At 40.8% G+C, this 20,528-nt stretch overlaps 1 protein-coding gene across 6 annotated transcripts in view; it reads right to left on the bottom strand.

Annotated features, from left to right (window-relative positions):
* The window catches only part of TLK1 (tousled like kinase 1), a 281,093-nt gene that overhangs the window by 150,012 nt on the left and 110,553 nt on the right, over window positions 1-20,528 (bottom strand). For all 6 annotated transcript variants that reach the window (XM_033947201.1, XM_033947199.1, XM_033947200.1 and 3 more), the window contains exons 6-8: window positions 18,811-18,906; window positions 8,697-8,786; window positions 6,410-6,502 (exon numbers count right to left, since the gene is read on the bottom strand). In XM_033947201.1, coding sequence (XP_033803092.1) covers window positions 6,410-6,502; window positions 8,697-8,786; window positions 18,811-18,906 — 279 coding nt within the window. The remainder of the gene's footprint in view (window positions 1-6,409; window positions 6,503-8,696; window positions 8,787-18,810; window positions 18,907-20,528) is intronic.

Genomic DNA, 20,528 nt, shown 5'->3' with positions numbered 1-20,528 from the left:
GCACCACTAAAAGCCTCATGAAACCGACATCAAAGAGGAACCCTAAACTGGTTTAACAGCAAACACTAACGAGCCCTCTCAGGCTCCTGGCTAGGTCTCCACAGTTCTCCCAATGGCAGAATCAACTGGGTGCGTACGATGCTCCTAAGCCAGAGGGAAAAGGGAGGGCGGGTGAGGTGCTCACCTTCTGCAGGAGAAGCAGCTGTTCCTGGGCCTTGTGCTCACTCACCTTCCAAGAAGGACACTCCCCGCCCCACCCATGCTCTTCGGCAGCCTGACCGGTGCCCGCTTCCTCCTGCCACTGCACTCCACTGCCGCGGTGGAACTAAGGGCAACCGTTTGGTTAAGCCGCTACGTATAAATAAATAAAACAGCAGCGCAAACTAACTGCAGCCAATCTCAGAGCGGCGCGGGACCAAGCAGGAAGCACAACGGTCATGCTCCTACATTATGCGCCGCTCTGCAACGAGAAAGGCCCACTGCCAATTAAAAAAGGTACCAGGGGAGGTGTATTTGCTCCATAAGACGCACCCACTTCTCCACCCCCTTTTTGGGGGTGGAAAAAGTGTGTCTTATGGAGCGAAAAATACGGTAACTTTGTTCGGAAGAGGGTTTATATGAAGAAATTTCTAGGCAGATTCCAACAACATACATAATTTATAACAGACAAATGCATTAAAACAGCAATTACTTAATAAACTTCAAAATACTTAATAAAAAAAGAAGAAAATCTAGAAAGTCAGCATTGATATATCTCCCTATACAAAAACTTTTTCACCAAATCTTGAAACAGTCAACATCACCAAACCTTCGCAGTTGCTTAAGTAATTGGTTCAATAACTGTGATTCCTGCATGAAGAATATAAACTTCCTGTGGTGAATTTCACCAACAGATGGGACCACCAGGGCATTACTGTTCAAGGAACGCAAGTTCTGTGTTGGTCGATAAATAGAAAGGGAGTCTTACTTGACTGGAGATTTCCTGCCAGCCAATATCTTAAAAACAAGTAGCAACAATTTATAACGAATATGATACTCAACCGGCAACCAGTATAATTCTTTAAGAAAAGAAGTGATGTGTTCAAATCTAGAAGAAAGTGAGTGTAAACACAAAAAAGCAGACCCAACAACCCTACGGTGAAAGCCAACAAAAGAAAGTGGGGAGGTAACTGTACATACATCAACCTGTGACAATGTTGAGTTTCAAATAATTTATTCAATACAATACATAGATAAATATCAGTCCATATAACATATCTTGTTGTGGGTTCTTTCAGAATTTCACCATCCGTGTTTCAGCTATAATAAAGCCTGCGTCAGAAGTATAGGTAAACAATCCACTAGATGGCATTGAAACACTTTGCATCTATGGAAAAATATACTGTGCAATCACAAATCCAACGTATTGCTCAAAGAGCTGCTTAGCCGGACCTCTTGCAAACAGCATCAAATGACTGTATTGAATACATGATTTGAAACTCAATACTGTCACAGGTTGATATGTACAGTTACCTCCCCACTTTCTGTCCTTTGTTCAAATCTAGAAGTTCAGTAATTAACCTTGCCAAAGAGTTCTGAGCAACCTGTAAAGATCTCAAATATTTCTTAGGAACACCCATTAGCAAGAATTACAATAGTCAGAATGTAGAAAAATCAAACTTTAAATAACTAAATGAAAATTAGAACTGGTTAACACCAACTTCAAAGGGCGCAAAAGCCTCAGCTTAAAAAAAGATTTTTTTTTAAACAATATAAAAAACATGCACTTTCATCTTTAAAGAAGTATCCAAAAATACTCCTAAAGTTTTGAGTGTGCTTACAAATGAAATCGTCACTTCTTTAAATGAAATCATCTCTTCTTTAAATGTAATCAAGTGTTGGAAAATCATGAACAACACTTGAAAGCAAAATGATTTTTTTCTTATCCACTTTCAATTTGAGATGATTACCATACAGCCAATTACTGATCTTACCTAAAGAGGAGTTGAAGAAATATAACATTTCAGCATGACTTGGTAAAATCTTAAATACAAACTGAATATCGTCAGGTAGTTGTAGTCTACCTGGATTTCAGTAAAGCCTTTGACACGGTTCCTCATAGGAGACTCATCAATAAGCTTAGTGGGTTGAAGTTAGGATCCAAAGTGGTGACCTGAATTAGAAATTGGTTGACAGACAGACAACAAGAGTGATATTGAATGGAATTTGCTCAGAGGAAAGAAAGGTGAGTAGTGGTGTGCCTCAGGGATTGGTATTGGGGCCCTTTCTGTTCAATATATTTGTGAGTGATATTTCTGAAGGAATGGAAGGAAAAGTGTGTCTTTTTGCAGATGACATGAAGATTTGCAACAGAGTAGGGGATAGAAAGCATTAAGTGATCTGTGAATATTGGAAGAATGGTCTGTCTGACAGTTATTTAATGCGAAGAAGTACAGAGTGATGCACTTGAGGAGTAAAAATCCAAAGGAACTGTATATGCTTGAGGGTGAGAAGCTGAAATGCACAGACAGAGGGACCTTGGCGTGATAGTGTCTGAAGATCTCAAGGCTGCAAAACAATGTGACAAAACAGCGGCCATAGCCAGAAGGATGCAGGGCTGCATAGAGAGGAATCACCAGCAGAAAGAGATAAGTGTTTATGCCCCTGTACAAGTAATTGGTGAGGTCCCACTTGGAATACTGCGTTCAGGTCTGGAGGCTGTAACTTGCTACGGATATAAGGCAGCTTGAAGCAGTCCAGAGAAAGAAGACAAAAATTATATCGGGATTGTACCAAGAGATCTATGAGAAGAGGCTTGAACATGTGAATATGTATACCCTGGAGGAGAGAAGGGATAGAGGAATTTGATTCAAAAGTTTAAATACTTTGAGTATTAATCTACAAAAAAATCTATTTCATAGAGAAAGAAGCAATAAAACTAGAGGACATAATATGAGATTGTAAGGTGGTAGACTTAGGAGTAATGTCAGGAAATTTTTCTTCATAGAGAGAGTGGTGGATGCTTGAAATGCCCTCCCTCTGGAAGTAGTGGAGGCAAAAACAGTGACGGCGTTCAAAAATGTAAGGGATAAACACAAAGGATCCCAAACAGTTATAGGATAGTTTTGACACAAAACTCAACAGATCAAAAACTATATCTTCATTTATGATGCACAGGGGTGGTGCTTAAATAGAAGCTCAATAGCGGGGGAAGATGATGGATTTCTATGGTCTGTGTCCCATATATGGCAAGATGGATCGGGATATGGCAAGATGGATCGGGGGGGAGGGGGAGGCTGCAGTGAGCTGTTATGGCAACTGCAATCGTGGGACAATGTAGCCAATGCTGGACAGACTTCTATGATCTCAGTCCCATATGCGACAAAAAGGATCAAGAGCAATTATATATGTATTTTATACCACATTCAAATCATCTGAGTACAGGTCTTACCTATCTCGGTGGGGGGAGGGGGAGGTGGAGGAGACATCTTATACTGTAACATAGCAAGTAAAATGAGTAACTACTGGTTTGTTGCCTTAAGAATGAATATGATTGTGGGCAAACTGGATGGATCTGCCATCATTTACTATGTTACTTGCACCACCAGTGAATCCACTTTAAGTGTAGCAAATCGCTGCTGGAACTCAGCATCCATCGGGTAGAGCTTAGCCATGGACTTAGCTACCCCTAAGGGCCCCTTGGGAACATCCCAGTGATATCTTAACATCTTAGTGATCTCTGGTTGTGAGGGAAAACAGGTACTGTATTCTGTTCCTTAGTGTTGCTCATGAGCGAGCACTGAGCTATGGAGGCTTGAGGCAACTTTAATTCCAGGAGCGCCTCCCTCAATTAAACTTTGTAGGCCGAAAAGTTTGAACAACCTTTGCACCCTCGGATCAGCTCCAAGATCAGTTCCTCCCCCCCTGAATCTCCAAGAGTTGAGAATCTAATGGACTCTGAGCTGCCTACCTTTGCAATCAAAAATATAATAAAGTAATCACTCACTAAAAGCAAGCTATAAGAGAAGTTTGCTGTTCTGATTTATAATATAAAGCTTCTAAGAGTGAAAAGTGTAGCCTTAGAGCATAAACGAAAAATATCTCAAATAGTTGCACAACTAACAACAAGTTTTTGAACACACGATGATTGGGCGGTGAGGTGGTAGTGTTGGGGTTTTTCCTCTGTTATCACCTCCATTTCTCTGAGCATTTAATTCACTAACAGTTGTATACAGTTGAAACCAAGCTATTGTGAGCTTTTAGTGAGTGATTACTTTATTGTATTTTGTGTACGTACCTAATTCGAATCAAATTGAGTATTTTGGATATCCTTCTAATCACTCTACTCTCAGCAGTTTAGAGTCTTTTTGCCCTATTTTTGTCTAATTGACCGTACCTTTGCAATCAGGCAGATGTGATTCTCTAACCGGTGCCAGAGACATTAACACATGGGTGCCAGTTACAAAAAATGGGGGGTGGGGAGGCCTCTGTTCTTTAAGACAGATGTGATTCTGTGTATGATACTAGTGTGCGATTCTCACAGCAAGTTCTTAGGTGGCCAATGAGACCACCACCCTATAAAGAATCAGCCTCTTACTGTTTTTGAAGCACAACCATTACATAATTGTGAAAGTCTCTAAACTCAGAATATATCTGAAGCACCAACATGAAAATGTAATCTGAAGGAATTAATGTGCTTATTTGGGGTAATATGAGACTATTTCATCTCTGGATAATGAAAAAAAACTGTTTATTATCTACTAACTGATATCTTAAAGTTGTTTTAATAACATGCTATGATCATACATGCTGCTTATATCTAACTAGTTGTTTAGCCCGTTACATTAACGGGTGCTAGCAGCCCTTCTCCCTTATTTTTACCTCCTCCCTGTCCAGCAACACCTCTCCCCCTTTCCCTGCTCCCCCCATATAGCAGTAGCCCTTCTCCTTTTATCTCCCCCTGTCCAGCAGCACCCCTCCCATTCCCTCCTCCCCCTGTCCAGCAGTAGCTCTTCTCCTTTATGTCCTGCTCCCCCTCTGTCCAGCAGTAGCCCCAGGAAAAGAGTGAGGATCACAGGACCAAAGCTTTTACTGACATCCAAGTAGGGGAAATCCACTCTCCCCACCTCCTTGCTCCTGCTGCACTTCCTCCTTGGCTATACACACGCGCGCGCACACACTTACATACAGCTCTCCGGCTCCTCGCACCCCTCCTCCACATTCCACTTCTTCGGCGGGGGCCAACGTTTTCTTTATTTTGTTTTCTTTTCACGTGTTCCTCCTTCATGGAAAAACAGCACTACCGGCCAACTTAGTCCCTTGCCGCCCCCTTCCCGCGCCGCACAACCACCTTTCCTTCCCTCCCTCCATCAGGTGCAGTGAATCCACCAATGTTAAAAGGAGCCACGTCGAAATCGGAGGCCTGCCACTGCCGTAGCACTTTCCCCTCTGCCTTGGCAGAGAGGAACGTGTTACGGTGGCGGCAGGGCTCCAATTTCAAAGCAGCTCCTTTTAACATAGGCGGAGTTGAACTGACCTGATGGAGGAAGGGAAGGAACGGTGGGGCAAATTTCGGCAACAGCAGGAATTGTTTGGCGGGCCAAGCACCGTGAAACTTTGTTTCTTTAGGCAGCCCCGGGGGGAGGGGGGGAGGGGGTTGAATCGTCGATGTGCAGGCCGCTGAGACGGGAGTGAGCAGTTCGGCTTCCCCTATCTGGGGAAACCGGGGAAATCGCCGTGCCGAACTCAGCTGCGCGTCGGGAGTGAGTTTTTCGACTTCCCCTATCTGGGGAAACCGCCGTGCCGAACTGAGCTGCGCGTGGGGCCGTAGTAAGCGCGGGGCATGCTGCAGTCTTGGCGGCCACGGACATACGGATCATGGAAGCACGCTGATAAGACTGCGCATGCGCCGCCTACGGTTTTATTATATAGATGCTGTTCATAACCTCATTTTTTTTTTTTTTTTTTAAAAGGTCAAACCGGGTATCAAAATTAAGAGTAACCAACAAAGTAATATTTTCTTTGAACACTAACTCACCCCACGTTTACAAAACTACACTAGCGTTTTTAGCACTGGCCGTGGCGGTAACAGCTCTGATGCTTACAGGAATTCTATGAGCGTCAGAGCTGTTACTGCTGCAGTTTTGTAAAAGGGGAGGTACATAGGGAAAATAAACAACCTTTAATTGCACGTATGAATCTCTCACTTAAATGTCAAACAATATATTTAAAGCCTTTTACAAACAGCATTTTATAAACAGCATTTTTCACTATTTGTATTCCAGTACTTACACTGTAATATATGTATTTATATTACATTAACACATAAACATGGCTCACTGTAAAGCAAAAACTATATTTGTTCTGTAAGAATTTGGTCATGGTAAACAAATAACTCTAAAATGTTTCCACAAACTCCTTTGTAACTTACCCTGAGCAAATCATCTATACGACCTTCTTTTTTTTCTAGATCTTGATTTTTATTACTTTCTAGTGATGCTAATTTCTGCATTGTGAGATCAGTCTAAAACACAAAAACATTTTTTAAAAATTATATTACTGAAATATTTAACTTTAAAATGTCCAGAATTTATAGCCAGAAACTCAATGTTTAAACTAATTTTTAAAAAAAATATATTTGTAAAGCTTTTACCTCTAGGATTAAGATGTCACAAACCTTGATTAGAGGTCAACCAAAACCGCCACTGAAACTGTTTGAAAGCTTTCAGCCAAAACCAAAACAGCAGACAAAAATCATCTGTTTGGCCAAAGCCAAAAACAAACCAAGTTTAGTTATGTAAATCTGAACCAATGAGGGCAGCTGGAGTCATCAGAACAAGTAGTCTGCTTCCCTCTACTAAACCCACAATATCCAAGCTAGAATAAAATTTAAATAACAAAAGACCATGTTTTTACTTCCAAGCAAAACAGCCTCCAACACATGGACTGCAGAAAATGAAAACAAAATAAATACTAGATATGGTGCTTTTATAGTGGCTGACTCTGTGCCACACTTGCAGTGACAGCTGACATCAAAACTCCACAAAGAGGTTAATTCCTAAGAGGTTTATCATCTCCAATTCCAGCTAAAACTGTGTATCAAAAACATTTTATTTGGGCATTCTGTTTACCATATACACTATTGTGCAAGATCATAACTGCAACACACAGAGTAGCTCCACCCCAGGACTACAATTACAATCCCTGGTGGTCTAACGGTGTAGTCAGGGCAGCAGCGATTCCCTAGTTGTGGCAGTCATGATCCCTCCTACCCCAACTACACTCTATCCTACCAGGTATTTTAAGATAGGACCAGGTGGCACTTGGGAGGGAGGGTCCTGAAGGGCAACTCCTGTTCAGGGGAGAAGGAGGGAGACAAATGGAACAAAGAACATATTTTCAGTTTCTACCAAACACATAAGGTAATTTTTGGCTGAAACCAAAAACATGGTTGAAAATGTAAATAACCTTTCAGCTGAAACTGAACATGAAAACGATTTGGGGCCAGTTTCAGCACCTTAACCGTGACTGAAATCTGGTCAGCCTCTACAGCATATAACAAGAATTGAGCAAAACTGGTTAAATAATGTGTGAAAAATTCACAGTACAACATGATGACTTTAATAACACTAATAATATTGTGATGGGAGACTATCAGTAGTGGAAACCTGCAACACTTTGCCAGTTCCCAAGAGAACAGAGCTTAAATGAAACACTGTTGCAAACAATCGTTACTTGCTCTTATAAACCATCATTTGTCTCTCCTCTTAAAATATAAAATTCAAAATATGTGCACCAGTGTGAATTCTATTTGTGTGTAATTCAATATAGCTGAAAACCTTTAGTATCTGCCATGATAAAGGTTCCCTCCCAAACTATAATCCATGAACACAGAGCAATATGTTGTCCAACTAAACCATATTTAATTGCACAAAAGTACCTGGGTTTTGTCAAATGTTAATGAAAAGTCACTGCATACAAATACTCTGCCCTGCGTCTCCCTAATCTTTGTATTTTGTGTTTCGTTCCTACCTCATTTATTGAAATTGTAAATCACCTAGATGTTCTAATGACTGGTATAAAATAAAGTTGATAATGATGATACTCTTGGACTCAATCTCAAAAGACATTTTGAAAATTGCCCTCTTAACCTATCAACATTCAGCAGAGATAACATAAAGACACTACTAGAGTATGGACAGGAGTTGCTAGAAAATAAGTATTATATGGAACAATATTCCGTGACCTAAGAGCATATGGTGCAATTACTGTTATAATCTCGATACAGACTTTGGGCTCCTTTTACAAAGGTGCGCTAGCGTTTTTAGCTCACGCACAAGATTAGCGTGTGCTATAGAACGCCCTAGCCGAAAAATTACCGCCTGCTTAAAAGGAGGCGGTAGCGGCTAGTGCGTGCGGCATTTTAGCGCACGCTAAAACCACTAGTGCACCTTTGTAAAAGGAGCCCTTTCTGTTTTTAAGGGAGATCTTTTTACTAAATGACATTTTGAGAACAATAAACATTTGCACTTGAAATCTCCTGTATGTGCAGGATCTTCTGTTCCACTGTTTTTGTTCTTGCTTGTATCAGAATCTGTGGAACATTGGTCCTTCTCTTTGTGTGTGGTTTTACAATCCGATACAAATACATTTTAGAAATTGGTTTTCAGTCACTGCAATGAAACAAATGGAATACAAGATGACTTCATGATGCTTACTTGAATCACTTTAAATGATAACTGCTTTGGTTGTGTAATAGGATGGTCCCCAAAAGCTAATGCAGTAGGTGAAGGACTATTCTGTTGGACCTAAAACACAGAAATAAAACATTTTTGCAACTTAAAAATATGCCCTCACTTATTTTTTATATGTGTATATATATATATATATATATATATATATATATATATATACACACACATATATATATATGTGTGTATATATATATATATATATATATATATATATATATATACACACACACATATATATATATATATATATATATATATATATATATATATATATATATATATATATATATATATACACACACAGAAGCACACCCACTTTTAAATAATTTCATTTCACTGTTACATAGCTTGAACCAGGTTCAAGGTGGGTAATTAACCAATACACATGATTAAAAAATAATAATGGAAATAAAATTGTCATACATATCATTAAAATTTAATTTTAAAAACTAAACAAATTAAATTTTAAAAAAAATTCAAAGAACAGTCGATTCATTACAACCCCAAAATTTCTTTCTGGTTTAGTACTGGTTTTGGACCTCTCATCCCTGAACAGAACAGAGCTAGGCTTTTCATTACCTCCTACTCCTACCTCCTCCTAAGCCAGAAGAAAGCAACACGGGCCTGCATGACAGTGCTTGTGTCATTCTCCCTCAGACTTTTGTTTGAAAGGCGTGGAATGCACCAAACCTTGAGTGTGGGCTTTGCACCATTTTGGTGAGCAATATAAGCATGATAGGAGGCCACTGCTGCCTGATGTGCCCCCAAATGTTAGCACTCCTCTGCCATGCTTACCTTGTTTATCACATTGTGCTGGCCCTAGCCTTAAGCAAAATTTTCAAAAATCAGTTTCTTAGAAACTTGTAAAAGCAAGCCAAGTTCAGATTGGGGATAAACTGTTCCACAAACTCAGAGCCTCGCTCATAAATTATCTTTTTCTTTAACTAGTGAGTTACAATTAGTTTTACTGAGGAGAAGAATTAACATACAACAAATAAAAACCTTATACATTTTTATAAATCCAATAACTTTTCTTTTGAAAATGAAAGTGTTTATATTCTGTGAAGCATTTTTACCAATTTATTGCTATTTAAAGATGAGGGCTTGATATAGCTTCTATTTTACAAAACTTCAGCAGCAAAATATTTTAATATGAAGCTGTACTTGCTTTTTTGACTGTCTCTCCTAAATCAAGTTCAGCTCCTATCATTTCAATGTGTTGTAACTTGCCTTATTTAAAACTATGCTCTCACTTCCTACCCCTAACAGTCAAATATGTTAGTTATCTCCTAGCTTTGCTAAATGCAATTATCATTTGAAATCACACTTTTCATGGAGCAATAACAATATTAAATAATACGGGTGACAAGGCAGAACCCTGTGGTAGAGAATGATGCAGGGGAAAAAAACTTGTCCCTGTCTTCGTGAGCTCGGTTCCCATCCCCACAAGCCTCGAATTGTTATGATTTTATATTGAACTTAATTTATTAAAGTATAAAAAGAAACAATATTCTGTACAATTGTCATTTTATAACTCAATTGCCAGGATTTCTTGACCATTTCACATTTCTTCTTTTTCCATGCTCACCATCCATCTTCTATTTATGTGTATGTATTGTTCCCAATGTTCAGCATCTCCCTTCTCTATGTCTCCTATACATCCCTTTCTAGTATTTCCCCTGTGCCCATCTCTGTGCCTTCATCATCTCACCATTCTATGATCCCCTCCCCCTGTGTACAGTATCACTCCTTTATATCCTATCCTCCCCCTAAGTCCAGCATCTTCCTTCTGCATTCTTATTCTCCCCCATGTCTAGCCATCTTCTCTCTGTCCATATACCCTCCCATGTCTGGCATTACCCCTCTGTGTCCCCGTTTCTATGCTCCCATCTATGCCCACCATTTCCCTGTGTCCAGCTTCTCCCCTCTCTTACTCTCAGGGGTGGCAGCCTCAGGTGGCAGCCTTGAGGGAGTGGCATCTTGCTTTCACCCTTCTCTCCACAACTGGCATTTTTCCCATTTTAATCCCCCCCCTACCTTTAGTTTTCTGTAAAAATAAATGGTGGAACTGCAGTCTTCTCTCACTATAATCCATCCATACACATTATTCAACACTACCAGGTGATCAGGTAGTTACTAAATTCTATGAACTCTGGGTTCTTAAGCAAGTGGTGACAACATATCAGCTTAGTCAAAGGAAATTGTTGAAAACACAAACATTGGTGGATCTGTACTCATTACTAATGAATATACGAGTACAAGTATTTCACTTTTTTTCCATCAGTTAAAAGATATGAACATTTTGTCTAGCTGTGTACGATTACAAAGTTCTCTTTTCTCAAATCCCACTATTTGATTATTCATATTATATTTCCATTTCACATGTACAGAGCTGCCAAGTTATCCAGTTCAAGGAAGGAAACTTTATGACCAGGTCTGCTTTTAAACTAACATCCTAAAGTGTTATGGTGTTTGTAGTCCCTGATTCAACCTACTGAAATTAGTGTTGCAAATCCCATAATGGGTGGGGGCCACCAAAAATCTAGGACTGTCCTAGAATCTCCCTCCTGGAGCAGGGTAACTTAGTAGTTCCACAGATATAAAGGTTGCTTGCACAATGATTTGATAAGGATGAGCACAATAGCTTTCACAAAAAAATAGTATCTCCTTGGGAATTAAAAAAAAAAAGAAAAAATTCAATAAAGGGAAAGACTTAAATTATTTTGTTTGTATATCAACTAAACTGTCTACACATTTGCCTACATAATTGCTGCTTTATCCAAAATAGAAAAAATTCTTCTCAAAGCCTGCAACTCTTTAAAACAATTCAGTTTTAAGAGGCTAAATGAGAGAGGAAGTGATGTCATCTTGCCGAATGGCTGCTTAGAGCAAGAGCTCCGTCGGGGCTTTTGAGCATTATAATTCTTTGAGCTTCCAGTGCGCGTTTTCTGCCAATCTTTTGGGTCAGTTGTGCTCCCCTTATCATGGCGACTCGCAAACGACTTGATAAATTTAAATATTTTGGTGAGACAGCGGATAAATCAACCTCCGAGGGGACTGGAGGTATGGTGGAGAAAAAAAAGATGGCGGCGGGGCCGTCAACCCACTTGGAGTCCGAAGATGAGGGCATTCCAGACCAGATGGGGGAGGATTGCGAGGTGCCTAAGAAATCAGTGATAGAATGGTTTCAGGAACTGAAAGCAGAGATCATCGGGGTACTAGGCGATGTTGACGGTGGTAGCGGAGCTCCATTCGGAGGTCAGTGAGTTAGGAGCAAGAGTATCGGCCTCAGAGCTCTCTAAAGCTGTGTTCACCAATAAAGATAACATGGATCGCCTCTCCACTGAGTTACAAAATCTCCAGAACCAGGTTGAAGACCTCGAGAATCGATCTCGGCGCTGTAACCTGCGCTTCAAGGGAATCCCTGAAATCGAGGCCTATCGGGACTGCAAGACAGTAGTGCGTGATTTTTGCGACCACCTGCTGCGCGCTGACTTGCCTGATTCTATTGTGCTGGTGCGGGCCCATCGCAGTCTGGGGTCGGTGCGTGGCCAGGGCACCCGAGATATAATTGCTTGCTTTGGGGAGTTCATCTTGAAGGAAAGTATTTTGTTGGCAGGACGCCGACAAGCCACTCTCTGGTGGAAAGATCTTGCTGTGGCAGTTTTTCAGGATCTTTTTTGGTCTACACTGCAGAAGCGCAGAGCATTTAAAGATGTTACTAAAGCTCTGCGCACTGGGGGCCATAAATATCACTGGCTCTTTCCTTTTGGACTGTGGCTGACCATCAATGGCATTTCTAAATGTGTGAGCACAGTGGCGGAGGCATGGGCGGAGATGAGAGCCCTGGGATGTGCGAGTGTGCTGGAAGGAGCTCAGGCCCTAGCAGTGGCATCTACTTCTACACAGAGCGGGAGTTGGCATTCGGCTTTGCGCTCTGGCAAGAAATCTGCTAAGCCTATGCGTTGAGGGCATCTGATAACTGTCTTGCTGGTTTTACTGCTTTATTATAAGGCCTGTTAATGTTCTTTTTTGAGATTCTTCCCCTTGTCTCTCACATAACAGGTGGTGTGGGAGTGTATGGGGGGAGTTTCGGTAGCTTGCCGGAGCACACATTATGTTGTTAATGTGTTATGCCTTCTAAGACTATTTAGTTTTACGGTTGCTTGGGATTGGGCTTCTGTTGGGTGGGCTCTGGTTGTGTGTTTGGGGTTTGATTTTGTAAAGGAGTGCCTGGAGTGGAGTGCTTGAGGGGTGGCAATTTGTGTATGAGTGAGTGGGATTAATCTGGAAGTTTCATAGTTTTTGTTATTGGGTGATGATTGCCTTTGGAGGAGGATTGCACTTTCTATAAGCTGGCGAATCCTGGCAATCAGGGGTTTGACGCAGCATAGGGAAGGGTGGAGGGGGGTGGGAAGGGGGGTTTGGTTGGTAAGCTTTTTACAGTAGGTTCTTGGAATGTTAATGGACTTAATAGTCCTGGTAAGCGTAGTATTGTGTATCGGGAATTGGTAAAAAATGAACTGGGATGTCTGTTTACTTCCCTGAGACCATGGGATGTGGCTGTTTTATGTTCACCTTATTTTGATCAGGTCTGGACTCACTAGGGATTGAATCCTGGTAAAAAGGTGGGTGGGCTTGCCATACTTATAAGAAAGGGGCTGGGTCTTGTTGTGAACCAAGTCTATCACGATGGTGCTAGTCGATGCTTGGCTCTTCTGGCTTCTTTACAAGGACGTCCCATCACCATTATCAACCTTTATGGTCCCATTGTAGCACAAGCTGGGTACTATGACTCTCTTAGAGCAGATTTTGTGGATTTTGTGAAGGGTCTATTTATCTTGGTGGGGATTTTAATGTCACGCCTGATGTTCACTTGGACCACTCTTTGGGTGGGTCTCGTTCTCCTTCCAGGGCTTCTTGAAGGGCTTTACTGTCTCTGTTCTCTTCTCTGGGATTGGTAGACTGTTGGAGGTTGTCCCATCCTACGCAACGATCTTACACTCATTCTCATGCCCACCAATCCTATGCCCGCATAAATGGGATATGGGCTCATCGTAATATGTGGGGTGGGATAAGGCAAACTGAGATTGGTCCAATCCAGATTTCAGATCACGCACTGGTCTGGATAGCTTGTACGGGATTTTGGGCGGAGGGGGGGTCATCATTTTTGGCGACTCAATGAAGAGGATCCCGAGGCAGTTCGAGAGGTGGGGATAGCCGTGGATCAATACCTTCAACATAATGATAATGATACGGTCAGCGATGCCACTTTGTGGGATGCACTGAAGGTGGTGGTCCGCAGTCTTTATAAAATGGGGGGCTCGCCGTAAAAGATTGCGAGCACAGCGATCTTTGTCCTTTCATGGAACAACTGGAACGATTGGGGAAGTTACATCAGAGACACCAGGACCCTTTGGTATATGAACAACTTTTGAAGGTCCGTGCGGAGCTCTCTTTATTGCAGTTGGAAGATTTTGAGTTTTTGAGGTTGCATTACAACAAACGATTTATGAGTATAACAAAAAATCCAGGTCCCGCTTGGCCCGATTTATTAAATTAAAGCAGGGAAGAGCGGCAATTACAGTTATAAGGGACTCCGCGGGTAACACACACTGCACTGATCAAGTATCAGGAAAGTTTTCCTTTCTTATTATTCTGATTTATATCGGGCTTCAGCTGGGCAGGATATCGATGCAATAACGGGTAATCTGTCTGCATTACCGCTTCCACAGCTCTCTGTGACTGACCGGGACCTCCTTAATGAACCTGTTACGTTGGGGAAGGTCCTGGGGGTTATTATCAGCTTGAAATTGAGGAAATCACCGGGCTCGACGGGTATACTAACAAATTCTATAAACAATTTTGTGCAGTTTTGGCCCCTCTGTTGGTCCATGTTGCAAATGGGGTGCGGGGCGGATCTCCCTTGCCTTCCTCTATGCGTGAGGCTGGGATCTCAGTCCTGCTTAAGCCGGGAAGAGACCCCAAAGGGTATGGAGCGTACCATCTGATCTCCCTGTTGAATACTGATGCAAAAATTTTAGCGAAGGTTTTGGCTCTTCGCTTGGGCAAGCTCCTGCCCAAATTGGTCCATATGGATCAATCTGGATTTATCCAACGTCAGCAGGTTAGAGATAATATTAGACGGACGTTACATCTATTGTGGGCAGCCCGGCGGACATCTGCTAAAATTGCCTTTTTGGCGATTGATGCTGAGAAGGCTTTCGACCAGGTAGATTGGGAGATTTTATGGCAGGTACTGCACAAGATGGGGTTAGGCTCTTTCTTTTTGACTTGGGTGTAAGCATTTTATAGGGCCCCAAAGGCCAATATTCGGATTAACAGGGGATATACAGATTTTTTTTTCCATAGCTAGGGGAACCTGACAGGGTTGCCCCTTGTCTCCCCTTTTATTTGCTTTTTCTCTGGAGCCTCTGGCCATTCGTATTCGGGAACATGTGGACTTGCAGGGAGTGCAGGTTGGTGAGCTGGAACATTGTATAGCCCTGTTCGCCGATAATGTTTTGTTGTATGTCTGCAACCCGGAGGCCTCCCTGCCGATTCTTGTTGACCTTTTCTCGGAGTATGGGAGGGTATCGGGGTTCAAGGTGAACATGGATAAATCTGAGCTATTGGGTGTTATCTTGGGCGAGGAGGATAAACAGCGGTTGTCGGCTCGGTTCCCCTTCCGATGGACTCTGGGGGTAATTCGATACTTGGGGATTCACTTGCCAGTAGATTTAACCCAACTGTATGCGGTAAACTATGCTAAGATTGTTCAACAGATTCAGAATGATATTCAAAGATGAAATGGTTTATGGTTGTCGTGGTGGGGTAGAATTGTAGTTATAAAAATGAATGTTTTACCCCGCTTTCATTTTCTGTTCCAAATGTTGCCGATTCCAGTCCCCACTTTGGTTTTGAAACAGCTACATGCTTTGTTTTTTTGATTTATTTGGCAGGGAAGACCTCCTCGTCTTTCTAGGCAAGCATTGTGGGCCGCCAGGTCGTGTGGGGGGCGTGCTGTGCCTAACCTGTTTTGGTATTTCCGGGCTGCTCAACTACGACTTTTGTTGGATTGGGAGATAGCAGACTCTAAACTTGCAGTACACGTATGGAGCAACATTTTGTGGGTCCTCATTGCTTGAAGTATTGGCTTTGGTCTTCTTCCCCTGGTGGTGTATCCCTGGAGGATCAGGGGAATCCGTTCTTGGAGCACCTTTTGAAATTGTGGTGTGATAAACGTAAGCACTGGGGTGATGGGGTAGACCCATCGATTTTTTGGTGCTATACAAGAGGAGCTCCTGTTCCCTGTTGGTCGGGAGAGTTGAACTTAAACCTCTAGGAATTCTTTTGTATCTACAATAGTCCAATAAATTGGATCCATGTAACTCCAGACATGTCAGTTGTTTACTTATTTTTATTGCTTCCTCCTCATTAACAGCATAAAAATGAACTGCAAATCTAGCACTGCTATTTTTAAGGGTAACATGCACTAATCGGTGTTTACGCCAAATCTTAATGCCCTTTAGTAAATGTGCCTATATTCTTAATATCTCTATACCAGATATGGGCAACCATGGTCCTCTAGGGCCACACCCACTCAGGTTTTCAAGATTTCCACAATAAATAGGACTGAGATCTACAATTTGCATACAATGTAGATGCATACAATGTAAGAAGTACGTATTTGCAAATCAATCTAATGCAAATTAATTGTGGAAATCTTGAAAACACGACTGGGTTGTGTCCTTGAATGACTGTGGTTGCCCACCCGTACTCTAAATTGATTTTGCTACTAGGAGCAATTGAGTCAAGATCTATATTGTTTATGATATCAAAGTGGCATTGCATTCAGTAAGATTCCTGTCAGATGTTAATGTTATCACTCCCAGAGTTGCAGGAAAATTGAAGAAAAACTGCTTAAAAATTTCAGAACTAAATTTGATAATACTAGCAAAACAAATATTGTACTACTGTTTTCCCTACACTGCTTTGTATACAGTGGATATGGTTCTCTTTTAAAGAAAAGTTTTATTTCCATGTTTTATAGACCAATAAATGTATTAAGTTGAAAATCAAGGTGACTCCAGTTAAAAATGGGACAAAGTTGTAAGGAAACATAACCCAAAGATGGGTTAATTTTTTCATAGAACAAATTAAGACTGATCTGGGTATCATATGCTTTTTAATGCAAGCACAATCTGCAATAATAAATTTTATTTTGTACACTCCTATAAAATAAAATGACAACATACTACCAATGGCAGGTCAAGCCAGTTACATGATCACATGTACAAATATTTTATTTTTCCATATTTCAATTGTGCAGCAGCAGAATATTGGCACATTTCATTTCTAATGCTAGTGATCAGGGTTGTAGAATCTGTACACCGTATATGTACCAGAATTTTAGATCCAGGAAAATAAAATATGTTTCTAAGTATAAAATAATACCTTTGCCATATACAGGTCCAAAATTCCAAAAAACAAAATTCCAGGTACTAGTGACCTGGATTGGCTACCGTGAGAACGGGCTACTGGGCTTGATGGACCATTGGTCTGACCCAGTAAGGCTATTCTTATGTTGTTCCTTGAATGAGGGTGAGACTGCTTAAATTGTGTTAAAGAAAGAAATGCTTGAGGAAAGTAGTGATGACAATGACACTGAACACTGGAGAAAAAGATGATATGGTGAAAATATATGTACAGTTAATTGTTTGCATGGAACAATGTGCATTGTGCATTTATCAGTGAGCATGAGATTATAGCAATCTACTCAATCAAAGAGAGACTGCTTAAACAGAAACCTTTGTTAATTAGATAGATGACACTGGAAGAAGTCTTTAAAAAGGCTGCCTTCCGTTATGCTACAGAACTAGAGAACACTTTCTATACCATCATCGGATAGCCGACTGCAGACTAAAGATGATGCACATTAAGCTTAATTTATGTTAGCAGGTATTGCTCCAGTCCCATCAGCATACGGTTGGCTGAAATAAAAAAAGTTTGCTAGCAATCTTATGGTCTGTCTTTTTCTGAATTAATATAATCATTCCAAAACCAGAAAATCCAAAAATCTAAAATATCCCTGGTCCCAAGGATTTCAGATACAGGACTATGTACCTGTATTATAACTTAAGTTTTTATTTTGAAGCTAGAGTTGGGAGTCAGTACATTTTTACTGACTCTACCCAAAACTGCTTCCAACTCCACAGCCCTGCTAGTAACTGCTAGCTTACTCTACTCCCAGGCTCATCCCATACCCTTTGCAAGGTGCAAAGCAAAATAAATACTAAAGGACGTTTATGGGACAATAAAAAATATTTTTGGGTCTAACCTGAAGTTTACATTTATCTAATCTGGATGGAAGATTCATCTGGTTTTCAAATTTTTATTGGCTTATAATACAAACAGCTTAATTAAGGGGAGAAAAGGGAAGGTAATAATGATATTTTAATATATATTGATATGTTTATGTATGTTGTTGGTTGAAATAATTAGTTTAAATAGTTGGTTTAAATAATTGCTGCTTTAGGGGCCCTTTTACAAAGCTGCAAATAAAAGTGGCCTTAGTGTGCCTTTACACAGGTCTTTTCCATGTGCTATGGCCAGTTTTGTTGTGGCCAGAAAATGGATGATTTTCCATTTCCCTATTTAATTGCCATGCACTAATATTACCATTACTATAGTACAGAGCCATTAACAAAAGTTAGCACGTGTTTTGCAGGCAGTAAGGGCTCACACGCTAACCCTCCACTAATCAGTTAGCAAGTGATTAGCCTAGAAATGCCTACCCTCTCCATCCCCCAGACACAGCATCTTAGCCAAAAATAGTGCATGGTAAGCACACACACACGTGCACTTTACAGCGAGATGCCTCGGCATACCCCATGGTATGCCATTTTAAGCTGCATCTTGGTAAAAGGACCCCTTATCATGCTAAACCAGCTTTTTAAAAAAGATCATATTTACTACAGTAAGGGAACACTACTCCAAATTACTTTCTGATATAAAAAAGTCAATTGTGATATATAAACAATGCAAAGTCTTAGGCTGCTGTATACTGGTAACTTACAGAAGAGGAGGGGGCGGAATGTGAATGTGAATTCTGAGGAGAACGGATTGCAGGAGGTAAGCCTCTGACAGGGCTAGAACCATTTCCATCTTGGTACTGAAGGAAAAAGCAAACATGGTTATCTGACTTAGAAAAGACTTGAATAAATACAGTTACAACAATCATCTTTTCAGTCAAATTTCTTAAAGATCCATTCACTATTGAACATGATTTTTGTTCCTGGGCAGTTAAGTGTAATTTCCTAATTGCTCATACCTAAAAAGTATAGAAAATGTCTTATTTCCATAAAACTTTGTTTATGTGACCAGGATAGTCAATTTTGCAATTTACCTATTTAAAATGTGAAAACACCAAATTTTCTTCTTTTCACTCTTATAAAGGAGATCGGTGTCCAACCTTAGCCTTTGCCAGGTCAGGTTTTCAGAATATCCCAAATGAAAATGCATGACATCTATTTGCTTACAATGAAGTCATGCACTCAAATAGATCTCAAGCAAATTCATTGGGGAAATGCTGAAAACCCAACTGGATTATAGCCCTCGAGGACTGACGTTGGAAAATCCTGTTATGTAGTCATAAAAAGAAACGTATGAATCACAATTAACATGTATTTATATTGAGTTATACAAAGATTAACAAAGAAGATTTAGAAGTGAGTAGGTTTTTGAGATTTGTGATTATATTGTAAGTCACTTTCATGAATCAGCCCCCAGATGTAGTCTCCCATCATGTCCTCATTATATTGTCCTTGGTAGCAGTGTTCGAAGTCCAGTATATCCTGGTGGAAGCGCTCACCTTGCTCCTCAGAGTATGCTCCCATGTTCTCCTTGAAAATCTCAAGATGAGCATCAAAAGACATGGACTTTGAGAGACATGCTATATCCAATTTTACTATAATTCTTCACCAGATTCACAACTTCATGCAGCTTTTGGCCTCGTGATTGCCCAGGAAGCCCTAAACCACTGTGACAAAGCTGTTACAAGCCGCTATCTCCTTCCTAGTTAGCTTCTTGGGAAATTCCTTCGCATCTTCTTTATCTGTGGTACACGAAGACACCAGTTTTAACCTTTGTCTCAGACAGATTAGAGAAGATGTCTTGAAAGTCCTTGAAGGCTGCTGACTCCTTATCTAGAGCTCTGACAAATTGTTTTATTAGGCTCCATTTGATGTGCAGTAGTGGCATCAGCACTTTCTGGGGGTCCACCAGTGATTCCAATTTGACCTTGTTTCTCTCCACACAGAACTCAGTCCACTGTGGCCAGTCCACCTTTGGTAGTGTGCCTTTGTGTCCTTGCTGTCCCAAAGGCAGAGATAGAAGGGAAACTTGGTAAACCTGCCTTGAAGATCCATTAGGAATGCCACCATTTTGAATTCTCCAATAACCTCCCAGCTATACTCATCATACTTCAAGGTGCCTAGTAAAGGTCTTGATGATGTTGTAATCCTCTGAGGTGCACTGAGTGAGCCAGTGGAATAGATGGGTACTTGTTTCCATTATGGGGCAGCATGGCTTTGATGCTACTGGATGGAACTGTCAATGAAGAATCGACATTCTTTAGGGTTACAGGTAATTCTCATTTCCTTAAAACAGACTGGTTACATTGGCAGAAGTAGAGCCCTTCTTGATAGGTGAAGAAGGTGGAAAAAGCTTGATGATGCTTCTTCTTGCACACTTTCATCTAACAAGTTCCACTGCTTGAGCCTGGACGTCAAAAGT

Source organism: Geotrypetes seraphini, chromosome 5 (genome assembly GCF_902459505.1).
Source record: "Geotrypetes seraphini chromosome 5, aGeoSer1.1, whole genome shotgun sequence".
Lineage (NCBI taxonomy): Eukaryota > Metazoa > Chordata > Amphibia > Gymnophiona > Dermophiidae > Geotrypetes > Geotrypetes seraphini.
This window is presented reverse-complemented; position numbering and strand designations above follow the sequence as displayed.